The sequence below is a fragment of the Corvus moneduloides genome, chromosome 6 (assembly GCF_009650955.1).
Source record: "Corvus moneduloides isolate bCorMon1 chromosome 6, bCorMon1.pri, whole genome shotgun sequence".
In the NCBI taxonomy this organism is placed as follows: domain Eukaryota; kingdom Metazoa; phylum Chordata; class Aves; order Passeriformes; family Corvidae; genus Corvus; species Corvus moneduloides.
The window spans coordinates 39403211-39415944 of NC_045481.1; the positions used below are offsets into that span (position 1 = coordinate 39403211).

At 45.4% G+C, this 12734-nt stretch overlaps 1 protein-coding gene across 3 annotated transcripts in view; it reads right to left on the minus strand.

Moving 5' to 3' along the window:
• The window catches only part of LRP4 (LDL receptor related protein 4), an 83738-nt gene that overhangs the window by 10920 nt on the left and 60084 nt on the right, over window positions 1-12734 (minus strand). For 2 of the 3 annotated variants that reach the window (XM_032112289.1, XM_032112291.1), the window contains exons 10-27: window positions 12424-12558; window positions 12134-12259; window positions 10861-11091; window positions 10451-10607; window positions 9876-10093; window positions 8779-8955; window positions 8090-8215; window positions 7177-7385; window positions 6469-6550; window positions 5732-5837; window positions 4705-4906; window positions 4142-4331; window positions 3761-3892; window positions 2947-3087; window positions 2158-2244; window positions 1783-1954; window positions 1538-1700; window positions 1067-1292 (exon numbers count right to left, since the gene is read on the minus strand). In XM_032112289.1, the coding sequence (XP_031968180.1) occupies window positions 1067-1292; window positions 1538-1700; window positions 1783-1954; window positions 2158-2244; window positions 2947-3087; window positions 3761-3892; window positions 4142-4331; window positions 4705-4906; window positions 5732-5837; window positions 6469-6550; window positions 7177-7385; window positions 8090-8215; window positions 8779-8955; window positions 9876-10093; window positions 10451-10607; window positions 10861-11091; window positions 12134-12259; window positions 12424-12558 (2880 nt within the window). The remainder of the gene's footprint in view (window positions 1-1066; window positions 1293-1537; window positions 1701-1782; window positions 1955-2157; window positions 2245-2946; window positions 3088-3760; window positions 3893-4141; window positions 4332-4704; window positions 4907-5731; window positions 5838-6468; window positions 6551-7176; window positions 7386-8089; window positions 8216-8778; window positions 8956-9875; window positions 10094-10450; window positions 10608-10860; window positions 11092-12133; window positions 12260-12423; window positions 12559-12734) is intronic. The other variant, XM_032112290.1, reaches the window with a different exon arrangement.

Sequence of the window (12734 nt, forward strand, 5' to 3'; positions counted from 1 at the left end):
TTACTGCTGCAAATGGTAATGCTGACAGAAAAATCCAACCCTGTGGGGAAATAGTGAGACAATGCACCAGAGGCCAGGCTGACAAAGAAGCTTCTGTTTCAACTTAGCTGCGCACAGTGGCAAGTAAACAAAGGCATCAGAGAAGCCTGCTGGAAGTGCCTGACGTATTAGGGTCATATAAGTTTTTTTTAATTGTAAAGAACCCAGCATACATTTACTAGGAGGGAATAAGCCCAGAAGACAGGTGCAGGGAGCAGGAAGAAGACAACGTGGATATGATGGCTAGGCTTTTGGTCAGCTTTAAGTTACATTGCCAAGTTATGCAGTCAAGAGTGATGTTCTGCTGTTAGCAACCACAGGAAAAGCAGCACAGTTTTCTGTAGAAATATGTATTGGGGAAATTCTACCAAAATAAAGCCACAGCACAGAGCAGCAACTTCCACTGAAAAGCAAGGAGGCAAGATGGGGTGTTATAGGATCCCCGAAGAGTAACAAGGAATTGATTCTGGCACAGAACAATTGGACAGTGTGATATATTAAGAGCAACTAAAGCAGCAGAGGTTTTGCAGAGCAAAGAGGCAGGCAAGAAGATGAAGGCTGCAATGATTGGGAAATAATTCTAGAACTTCAAATAAGATTTCAGCAACTGGTTTAAGAAGAATTAGAGTCTTCTGGAGTCAAAAAAGGGAAATTGTCCAATGGCAGAACACTCTGATGAAGCCTAATAAGGTATGACTTGTTCATATTTCTCCTAAGAAAGTGGCTCTTCTGTGTGCGAGAATGAGGTTGTCAGTGCAATCCAGTGAAGGAAATGCTTCAAAGGGGTCAAAAAGCATGCAGTAATCAACACTAGTCCTACAGAGCTACGTAAACAGGGAGGAGTGCAAAAATAATTAAAGAGGGAAGAAGTGATGCTTTAAAAGAAGGGATCAGAAGACAAGAAAAGCTGATTTTTGAGAAGTCACTCTATCACTCCTGCTTTACACCAAAGGACTCTTTCCAATGACAGCTCTGAAGGACTCCCCTCGCCACCACCGACACCCGCCGAGACTGGGGAGCAACTTACCCAGGGGCCGCGCCCTATCAACAGCTTGAATGTCCATGAGGCCAGGCAGGTTTGCCCTCACCAAGATGACATTGGCACCAGTGTCCTTGTCAGCCCTGTGAATGCTGCGAGTTTGCCAGTCAGTCCAGTAGATGTAAGAGTCCAGCAAAGTGAGGCCATAGGGATGTTGCACTGGAGATAGCAGGGTGCGGCGGTTCGCGCCATTGAGATCTGCAGCCTCGATCCGCTAAAGAAAGAAGTAGAACATCACCCCGTACTCAAAACACTTCTCCTCTTGCTAGCACTTACTGTAGCAAGTGGGAAACAGTCTCAGTGAGTGATGTTATTCAGGTTCACCCTCCCTCCATAGCCCACACTCTCAGGAAAGCTTACATTCCCTTTGCTCTTTTGAAAACTTGCTCAAGAGCTTCAAAGAAGCCTCCAGGTTACCAAAGACCCAATGACAAACAACACTGAAGAACAGAATCAGACCTCAGTGTGTGCATCAGCCCAGAGCAGCTGGGACCCAGCCTTATCCACTGCCAGTCCATTAGGCCAGCCCAAGTTGTTGCTGATCAACACCACTCGTCCAGAGCCATCCATCCCAGAGCGTTCCAGCTTGGCATTCTCACCCCAGTCCGTCCAGTACATATACCTGGGGAAAAGTCAGCAAGTATTATGGAAAAGGATATCAGAAGTCCTGTGTAACTCCTAGACAATCCCTTGACAACACTAACCCCATTTCATGGTATAAAGCTATTGCCCGAGGACTGTCCAGGTTCTGCCAGACCAAGACTTTCCTCATGGAGCCATCGAGGTTGCCCACTTCAATCCGATTTGTTCCTGTATCTGTCCAATATATCTTCCTGCCAATAGCATCCACAGCCAGCCCATCTGTAGTCAACAGACCTGAGAAAATAGAAAAACATTTTGGTCACTCCTTATTCTCCCAATTTAGTCAGGAACTTCTAGTATTTCTCTTGTCCATCTCGTAGGGAACTGCTTTAGGCTTTGCTTGCCTTTTCACCGAAAAAGTATTTTACCAGGGTACCAGAATCTCTCTTATCATACTGCATAGAAGCAAGAGGCGCTCAGATCAAAATCTCCCTTACCTGTAGTGATGATGTCCTCAAACTGTGAGCCATCAAGGGCAGCCCGACTGATTTTCCTCAGTGTGCTGTCTGACCAGTAAACCTTTCCTGGGTTGAAGAAGAAAGAGAAACTTGAAAAAGCCCAGAACAAAACCAAACCAAACCCCAACAACCAAACATCAAAATCCTTAAAAAACAGATCCAGGTCTCTGACTACCTGCTACATCTTTCAAAATGGATCTGATTGTACAGGAATAGTAACAGCACAAGATTATTAAGATAGAGCGATAAAACAGTGCAAACTTTCTTGTTCCAATTCTCCCCAAAATATGTAGGACTTTTACACAAAGTCTGACCTTCACACAGGGACAAAGAACACCTAATACCATCAGCTAGTAGTAGAGCTCCACATCTGATTTTTCAAAATGAGACCGTCCACCTTACAGTGCAACAGCATTTACACCCAACACAGCATCAGATGTTTACTATATATGAACAACCAGAGTCTCAGCTCTACTGTCATAAAAGGCCTCAGCAGGAGGAACGTTCTTAAATCTAAAATGCACAGGAAACCCACTCAATATTGCAGGCAGTTTTTTCCATATAGTTTGTGTCCTCTGCTTTCCTATAAGGATATTCCTTTCCTCACTGGAAACTAATTATTTGCAGCACATACAAGGAAAAAAAACCAAAACCCACCCAAATCCACAGCCTACAGTAAGATCTGTGCCTGGGTCTTTACTCAGACATTTAGATATGAAGTTACTTGTTGCATTTCAAACATAGTAGGATACACTAAGAAGTTCAGACCTTCACGAGAATCCACTCCAATTGCAATGGTGTTCTTCATGGTGACATTGACTGAGACAACAACATCTGCAAAGTAGGGGATATCCAGAGAGACCATCCGGATGTCAGTCCTTCTGGCAAAGATCAGAAAGCTGGTCATTCCTGCAGAGTTGAAAACGGACAGATATTAGTGAAGAGCAAGTTCAGTCAACTGTAGCCATCATTTACCCAATATTCTAGAGGTTACATCTACTTCAGTGGAAAAGGGAAAGTGTGTCAGGCAGATCTTGGCTTATGGACAGTCTGTGTACAAAAGCTTTATTGAGCATCGCTTAATGTTTCTTTACATCCAAGTTGAAAAGCAGTACACTCATAGAAGAGTTACTTCTGCTAATATGTGGGGGAAATGGAAATCAGGAGTCACTTTTTTCCTGCTAAGGAGGAAAAGTGGATGTACCACGGCCTGAAGCCAAGTGCCTTCAACCGTCCTCAAAAGAGGGTTCACAGGAGGAGTGTATACAGACCTATTAAAGAATATAGCACCTTGTAGTTTAAGATTTCACCTCAGTATTACAGCAAAAGTATGGGAAAAAAATGTGACATTTGGTTTACTTGTCCAACATCATTTTAAGAAAAATGTCTCCTTCATCAATCCATTTATCAGTAAGTTTCTCCATAGTAATTCCCACTCAGTTTGAAGGTACAGGCACCAAATGGGTTTTTCAAGGGGTAAAGCAGGTAAGCACATAGAAGTGAAATTTGTTCTCTAACAAGGCAGAGGCAAAATGTAGCTGTGATACAAAACTGCAATGAGGATCCTACAGAGCAGACTCACCAGGGGAGCAGGTCTTGCCATCAGATTGCAGGTTGATCCCTGTAGGGCAGGTACAGCTGTAACCTTTTGGAGGAGGTGCCAAAAGGCACAGGTGACTGCAGCCTCCATTGCTAACTTCACATGCTGTATGTACTATGGAAAAGAGGATGAGAAATCAATGAGCCAGTAGCACCAGCACAAAAAAGGGATGCAACAGCTATAGAAATGAATTCTAGAATGCCCTCAAATACCAAGTTGAGAGTTAATTCTCATGTTCTCATATCCTACACAGACACTTAAGACAATGAGGGCTGACAGGTCAGCTCCTTGCAGAAAAGATGTGCCACACGGCAGAGCCGGAGCAAGCTCTCAGCTCAGTGGGGCTGGGGGTGAGCTCTGTACCTGGTGGCCTGTGCCGGTGGAAAACATGAATATCCATAAGATTCTCCAGATTGTCCTGCAGCGTTTCCCGAGACTGCCCAGTCCTCCTATCTGCGCTCTGGATACTTTTGGCCTGCCAGTCTGTCCAGTAGATTCTCTCGCCATAAAGAGTAAGTCCAAAGGGGTGAGGCAGATTGTTCCCAATCAGCACCTGCTCAGATTACCCCCAGCCCCCCAAGAAATAATATTATATTATATTATACTATATTATATTACTTTAAAAACTAATATATTTATATAGAGTATATATAAGTGACTATGAAGTCAGTAAGGGAAAGAGGCTTCCTTTGCTCCCTCTAAACTTCATAACATACAATCACAGCAAGAGGAGAGTGATGAGGCAACCTTAGCCCTCAAACTTCCCTCACACACAGTTTGAAATTAAAAGGGAGCTTTTTTCTCCCAGTGAAAGCAGCTGTGTACTTTGACTTGTAAATTTCCCTTTCCATTGGAAAAAGAGGCAGGAGCCATGAGCACTTTGTGTTCAGGCTCCCAGGCCTGCTCCTCAAAGACGGCTTCCTTACCTTCCTGTGGCTTCCATCCAGACTGGCATACTCGATGGTCTTCATGCCTGCATCTGCCCAGTACAAGCGCTGTGACTCATAGTCAATGGCCAAGCCATTGGGCCATGTCAGGTTGGAGGAAATGATCACCAAGCGGTTTGAGGCATCCATCCCAGCACGTTCAATTTTTGGGTTAGCTCCCCAGTCAGTCCAGTACATGAACCTGAGAAGAAGCCCAGACAGGAGTGAACGCCCACACTTCTTCACTGCCACTACAGCCAGGTAGTGCTACAGAGAAGCAAGGGAGCCTGGTGCCTTCAGGCCCTAGCAGGAAGAAGCATTAGACTATTACTGTCTACTCATGTCCAGCCTTCAGTTTTTGTAACGTTCCTAAGATCATACTCAAATTTATATACCTTCTACTGCCCATAGGCTGGCCTAATCACAATGTGTAGGAAAAAGTTCAAGGTAATAGGTCAAGGTCTAAAAATGAACTGATTATTTACCAGTCTACACCACTAGCCCTTTACACTCTTGCTGCATTTGTGTTCTGGTAATCCACTCAAGGAAAGAATAGTAGCACACTTTCATTCTAGACATTCAATGCTTCTAAAGCAATGGCTGGCAAGCCTTTTCCTATCCACCCTATCCCCACCTCTACATGGTCTGAGGACATCCTTCTGACTGAAACCCCAGTTGATAAGCAGGGAGCTTGAATACAAATTCAGTGTACATGTGAAATAGAGAAATAGAAAACATCTAGATGGCTCCATTCTCAGTATTTTTTGTACCATACCTTTAGTTATTACATCCCCAGGATAAACAACTGAAAACACCAGCCAGCTCCTGCAAGCTTCACAGCACAACAGGCAATTATCTCTGCTTATCTTGTTCCATTATCATCTAAAATCATGTCTCTAGTTTCTGCTGTTAGCAGCTTGTAGAACAATGGCACCAGCAAGGAAGAAAATTGTACAAAACCAAAGAACCAGAATATCTTTAGACATGCAAGAATTGTTATGTCATCCCAGAAGAAAGAATCTCTTACCCTCCAACAGGGTCCACCACAATATCTCTAGGTCTGTCTAGGTTCTCCCAGATTAGAACAGTTCTCATGGTCCCGTCTGTGTTGGAGACCTCTATCCGATCTGTTCCTACAAAAGTTGAGAGAGAAAATGACAGAGATCAAATTGGAATTGCAAGAGCTCAGGCAAAAAAAACCTCCATACAACAATTCCCTATATTCTTCCCCTATATCCATCACTGTTCTTAGCTGGAAAATGGCGAAGAAGTGGGGCTTGAAGTGTCACTTTCCATCCTCTCAAGTCACCTCTGTGGCTGCCACTGATGTGGAGTCCTGTATGAATATAAACCACCTCTTACCTAAGCCCCCAAGCCATGAGACAACACCTAGGAAAGAATAATCTTCCTTACATCTCTCTCAACTATGACTCTCCAGCAGGGAACATGCTCCAAGTATTACCTGCTGCACCCCAAGATACACTGCTGGAAGATACATAAACGCACACAATCACAAGCTCTGCAGCAAGACACCAGTGATGAATCTTTTTACAGAATTAATACTGGGGATACTGCAAAGAGAATTATGCTAAGGGTTGTGCCTCAATTCACACTCATTTAGAAGCACATGACATGAAGCTCCATTTTTTGCTACACAGAAATAGACAAATTTGGAATGAGACAGACAGAACTACCCAGTGGATTTTCAGTTTTCATGACTAATAAGGAAGACAGAAATCTATGTAAAGCAGAGGATCCCAGTACCTGCATCAGTCCAGTATAGTTTGTTGGTGACCCAGTCAATTGCCAGTCCAGCTGGACTTTCCAGGCTAGTGTCCACCACAACCTAAATGAAAACAAAATGAAAAAATCCTTAGTGAAATTAGACCTTAGGGAGAAAGTACTTGCCCAATGCACTAGCCACGCACAAACAATGTTAACTTTCAAAAGGCAAAAGCCTGAGCAGAGCAATGCCACACAAGAGAGAACATCAAGGACTTAGAAGTCCAAATAAGGCTTTTATTTGGAGAAGCATCTATTTTTTGTGCCTGTTCAAAATGCAAATCCAAACTTTGAACTCTGTTTGCCTCATTTATAGCACCATCAACCTAGGAGTGTGTGCAAAAAGCATTCCCAAAGAGCATGACTCTTGTTCCAAATGTAGAACATAACAGAGGATTTAATACTTCTTCCTTTCAGAAGAATACTTCAGATTTTAGGCCTACAGCAAAGGAACTGACCACAGCCTACAAATCACCATGCTTTATGTCTCCATTCAAGGTTTTCCATACACCCAACTTGTTTATGAAGTGTCCAGTGATCTCATTAGTTTGCCAGAACCAGGCAAACTAATAGACAAAAGATCCACCATGAACTGCAGCACCTTAAAAGGCCAGGGTATCCCAGTGGCTTCAATCTGACGCTCAAGGAGTCTCCTGGCCAGATGACCTCCACACATAGTGAACACTGTACCTCCTGGTTTGATCCGTCCCATTTTGCTCGGCTGATGGAGTCAGTGCTAACATCTGTCCAGTAGACATAGTCATCCTTTGAGTCCCAGTCTAGAGCCACAGCACTGCGAACATCAGCAAGGGGGATGACATCATCTGACAAGTCATCTGTGTCAAAGCTGATCCGACGGATGTCCATCCTTCGGGCAAAAAGCAGGAACTTGTCAAGACCTGATCAAAGGTCGAAAGGTCTTCTTTTAATTTCTCTAAGTTCAACAATACAGTGACAGACAGACAATTCCCTGCTATATCCACAACCTACATCATCTCTCACTGCCAAGTCTTTTGTCTTTTTTTTTTTTACTGGAAGCAAAACATCACTGGGAGAGGATGGGCAAGGGTGGTCAGAGTGGCTGTGAGCTCGCTCCTGGGGTGTAACCTATGCTGAGGGAACAAGGCCAACCATATTCTTCAAAGGATGGCACAGACATCCCTCCAAATCAAATAGCTATTTAAAAATAGCTCTTGAGAATTTGGGAGATAGTTGGTCTAATTCTTTCACATGGTTGCAAACTAGGAGAAATGTGGCAATGATGAGGACTGAATTTTTTGTTCATCACTGACACAGTCATAATGGGAATTTTAGGGAGACAATCAGCTGTGAAGGGTAGCATGGCATCAATAGCAGCCCTGAAGTAAGGACCAAGGGTGGAATTTGTCTGTATCCCCACTCATGAAGCCTAGTGAGGGCAGTGAGAATACACAACAGGGGAATGCATCAAAAAGGTGAAGCATCCTCTGGAAGGACCCTTAATACTTCTAACTCAGTCTATCCAGCTGCATCTCCTCGGAAGCAAAGGCTGCTGATGCTTAATCCCACTGCCAACCCTCTACCACCCACTGAACATCTGAGCATGTGGTCCCACCTCACTTACTCTGGGCGCAGGCATGGCTGCTGGTCTTGCGGAAGCCTGTGGGGCAGGCGCAGGTGTAATCCTTGCTGCTTGGCAAGCAGAGGTGAGTGCAGCCTCCGTTGTTGTCCCCACAGCGGTTTCTCCCTGCTCAAGTAGCCAAAGAGAAAAGCAACCACACATAAAGCAAAGAGTAAAGAAACAAAGAGGAAAAAACACTAGCTGAAGTGTCAAGATCACATGGATATAACTTCCCTACCCAGCAGTTAATTGAAAATAAGGAAATGTATAAACTAAAACACTAACTCCATTTTTATGGCTGAATTTTAAAACGAACATTTAACTCAATTCACTTCTAGAGCAGATAATGGCAATTGAAGAGGAATAAGGGAGGTGTCTGTCATTATGATGCTCACTTACAATTTTTCCCCCATCCCAAAACAGCTCTTGCATAAACAAGGCCCACGTATTTCCTACTCAGCGGCCTCCACCCCCGATGTCAGCAGGGGGAGCTGCGGTAACACCCAACTCCGAGGTACCGGGCCGAGAGACCTCAACACGAGGGCGGTGGAGCAAGTTCAGCCACAGCCCCGGGCACAGGCAGTGATGTGTCCATGTGCTGGGTTCAGGCTGTCATCTGCCGGCTTTACAGGGAGTGGGTGGCTCCAGGTCTTGTACTGGCTCAAATGAGTCTCTACCCGCTCTGCAGTTACCTGCTGGCTGACGCTGAGGATGCAGCGTGTGGATGTCCATAGGGAAGTGGAGTTTGTTGCGGATGATCTCCTGGTTCTTGCCTGTGAATTTGTTGGCACTATTGATGCTCTTGGTGTGCCAGTCTGTCCAGTACAGACTGTCTTCAAACACAGTGATAGCAAACGGGTGTGGGAGCCCTGCAGTAGACATCCAATACAGGTATATAATCAGGTCTAACACGACTTGGGCTAGCAGGGAGACAAGGGAATGATCTTTCCACTGCTCTTTAGGCTTCACCACAGTCAACCTGCTCAAATACGTTTTACACTAATTTAACAGATAATTATTCTCCGCTGTCCTATAATCAAAGATAGAATGTTAGGGGGCTGGAATGGACCTTAAAGATCATCTAGTCCCAAGACCCCCACCTTAGGTAGGGACACTTCCCACTAGACCAAGTTGCTCAGGGCCTTATCCAACCTGGCTTTGAACACTGCCAGGGTTGGGGCACTCACAACCTCCCTGGGCAACCTGTTCCACAATCTCACCACCCTCACAGTAGAAAATTTCTTCCTAATATCGAACCTGAATTTCCTCTCTTTTAATTTATATCCAGTACTCCTTGTCCTAGCACTACAGTTCCTGATGAAGAATCCCTCTCCTGCTTCCATGTAGGCCTCCTTCAGATACTGGAAGGTTGCAATCAGGTCTCCACACAACCTTCTCTGCTCCAGGCTGAACAGCCCCAACTTTCCCTCCAGCCTGTCTTTGCAGGAGAGTGCACCAGTCCTGTTATCAACTTCATGGCCCTCCTCTAGATTTCCCCCAACAGTTCCATGTCCTTCTTATGTTGGGAGCCCCAGAGATGGATGCAGCACTCCAGGTGGAGTCTCACAAGAGCAGAATCACCTCCCTCAACCTGCTGGCCATGCTGCTTTTGATGCAGCCACTGATGACTGGATAGCAAACTCCATCCCTCAGTGGTGACAGAATTCATTCCACAGTCAAAGGAGACAAGCATAGATGCAAGAGCCAGCGTCTCAAACTCAGATCAGCACTGTGCTACTCTGTGGTCTTTATTGCAGAAAGCACTCCCTGGAGAAAGCCTGTTACTCACCTTGGCTAATAACAGCCTTCCTATTGCGTCCATCAAGGTCAGCCCTCTCAATGACATGATGTTTGGCATCCACCCAGTACATTCGATGTCCTGCATAGTCAATGGTCAGTCCATTGGGCCAGAAGAGGTGTGTATCCGCAATGATGCGCCGATTAGAGCCATCCATGTTGGAATACTCAATACGGGGAGTGTTGCCCCAGTCAGTCCAGTAGATAGTACTGGAGGAGGCAGGGAGAAACAGCTAGAAAACTTATGGCCCACATACTGCACCCAACATCACTCCTTATCAGGGCAAAACAATATCTGTCCTGTGACCTCGAGCATGAGACTGGGTCACAGCCATGGAAGAAGTGAAAAGTAACACCCAGCCTGCTGAAAGCTGAAGGGTCCAGAGAAGGATTAAGGCTTTGAAGGGTCCCAGCATTGCCAGGTTCCCTAAACTGTCAGTGCCAACTGAAGTCTCAAGCCCAGAGGTAACCTTTGCGACCTAGAAAGGGGTTTTCAATGTTCAACAAAGAAGCATGTACATGGAGGGATCACTGGGTTCCCCCCTGGTTTCCCACGTTTTCACTCACCCCTCCATAGGATGCAGGGCAATTGCTCGGGGCTTCTCCAGGTTCTGCCACAAAAGCACTTTCCTGTGAGTGCCATCCAAGTTTGCTACTTCAATTCGAGATGTCCCAGAGTCTGTCCAGTATAATTTGTCATGGATCCAATCAATAGCAAGTCCACCTATCTCCAAGAGAGAATTAAGTGCAGAATGAAATCATGGATCTGCACAGAAGAATAGTTCCCTTTCCCTGTTCACCTTAGAAGAGGCCCAGTTTCTTTCCTGCCAGCCAAGATTAACTCCAGGGGGACACTCACACCCATTCCATCCAACCCATACCCTTGCTCAGGGAGATGCACTTCGTTCTGAATGCTGGGTCCTCCGCTTTTCTCCCCTCACCAACCCGAGGCTGTTGCCTTTTTTGTGATGACGTACCTGGGCTCTCCAGCCCTGTGGAAACCACCTCTTCCACATTGCTACCATTCAGATTGGCCCTCATGATGCGATCAAGCGTGACATCAGACCAGAACACCAGCTCCTTGCTGTGGTGGAAGTCAAGGGCAATGGCATTTTCCAGGTTGTTCAGGAGCAGCGTATACTCGGAACGATGAGGCAACACTTGTCGGATATCAATTCGATTGGCGAAGAGCAGCACCGGCTCTGGCCCTAAGAATATATAGGAAGACAGCATTAGAGTATTTGACAGCATTTGACTGGACCAACTGGACCATCCCTCTGCACCAAGTCCTAGAACACAGTTTTGCAGGACTGGCAGCAGAAATCAACCCCCAAGTGCAAAACACTTCAGAGAGCTGTTTTTACATCCGCTACGCACAGTCCTAACTCGAAGATGAGCAGTTTTAAACCTTCTGGCAAACATTAACTCAGCAAGAAGAGATCATTCCAGGTCCCACCTAAGCCTACCTCACCTCAGCCTCTGAAACCATATCACTAGACAGCCACTTGGCAGCTGGACTATAGTTTGTTTTTTCCTATGTCCATTTCCTAGCCATGCTCACAAACATGCTCTACTACACCTTCTACAACAGACAGGGCACAGTTGAAATATGCCTCAGCCAGATATAAACTCAGCAGGTACTTCCACTTTAAAAAAAACCAAAACACCCAAAATATCGACATCCTTCATGGATTTCACTAGGGGAATTCCTAATGAAATCTAAAGTCTTTAACTGGAATTTCTAATTTCTCAGCTCCTACATTAGAGGAGGAATACAGTTAAAGAAGTGTATAGACGTCCTTTAAAAAACCCAGATGTCCATAAGCAGCCATTCACAGCATTCAGGATTGGTGACCAGCATGAAGGATTAAACCACAAGGAGGTGTGATACATCCTCACTCATTGGAAAGACAGACACACTTCCTGAACAGAGACAGAAAGCTCATTTTGTCCCAGGTTCTGAGTCACAACGAATGACAAAGGACTAGGAAGAGAAGGCAAGCACTATCTCCTTGGCAGGGAAAGGAAACAGTGTAGTACACCTCTCTCCATGGTCAAAATCACACAAAATTTTCACAAGCATTTATCAACAAAGTGGGCATATCGAATACAAATCCAGGTACTTCCTCTCCTTCACATGTTTGTTTGGTGAACAGCACAAAGCTGCCAGTGAAGAACTAGAGACATAATTATGAGAACTGGAGCAACAGATGCACATCAGTTTTGTTGTTAGGTTGAGCTCCCCTTTACCGAGAGCTTTGCAGCTACGTTTGTCAGGTCGCAGCTCGTAGCCTTGCTCACACCAGCACTGGAAGCCTCCTTCACTGTTGGTACAGCCTTGGCTGCAGTAGCCTTCCTCAGCACACTCATTCACATCTGCATGTTACAGAGAAAGTTACCGTTAGATAGATCATCAACAAACCCGACAATCTCACTGATAGATTGCATCTGTTTTCATACTCTGATTTTCACCCTGTCATAGCCACCAACTTCAAACATACCAAAGCAGCAGGGAGGAGGCTACTGCTCCAAAAACCTACCTTGGCATGATCGGCCATCTTCCAGGAGCCTGTAACCTGTGTGGCAAGTGCACTGCACCATCCCTCGTACCGTCTGGCACTTCTGAGCACAGCCACCATTGTTGACATTGCAATTCTCCTCCCCTGTTCGTGGACCTGTGGAAGAAACATGTGAAGATAACTGAGCTGAAACCACATGGCAGCTGCTCTTGCCTTCAGCTGTTAGGCAGCAGTTGCCCTTCAAAGCAGGCTGAATGAGAGGGGGAGGACACAAGCTGTGCTGGAAGCTTCCTCTTTGCAGTCAGAGCTCTCCTCTGCAGGCCACAACTGAA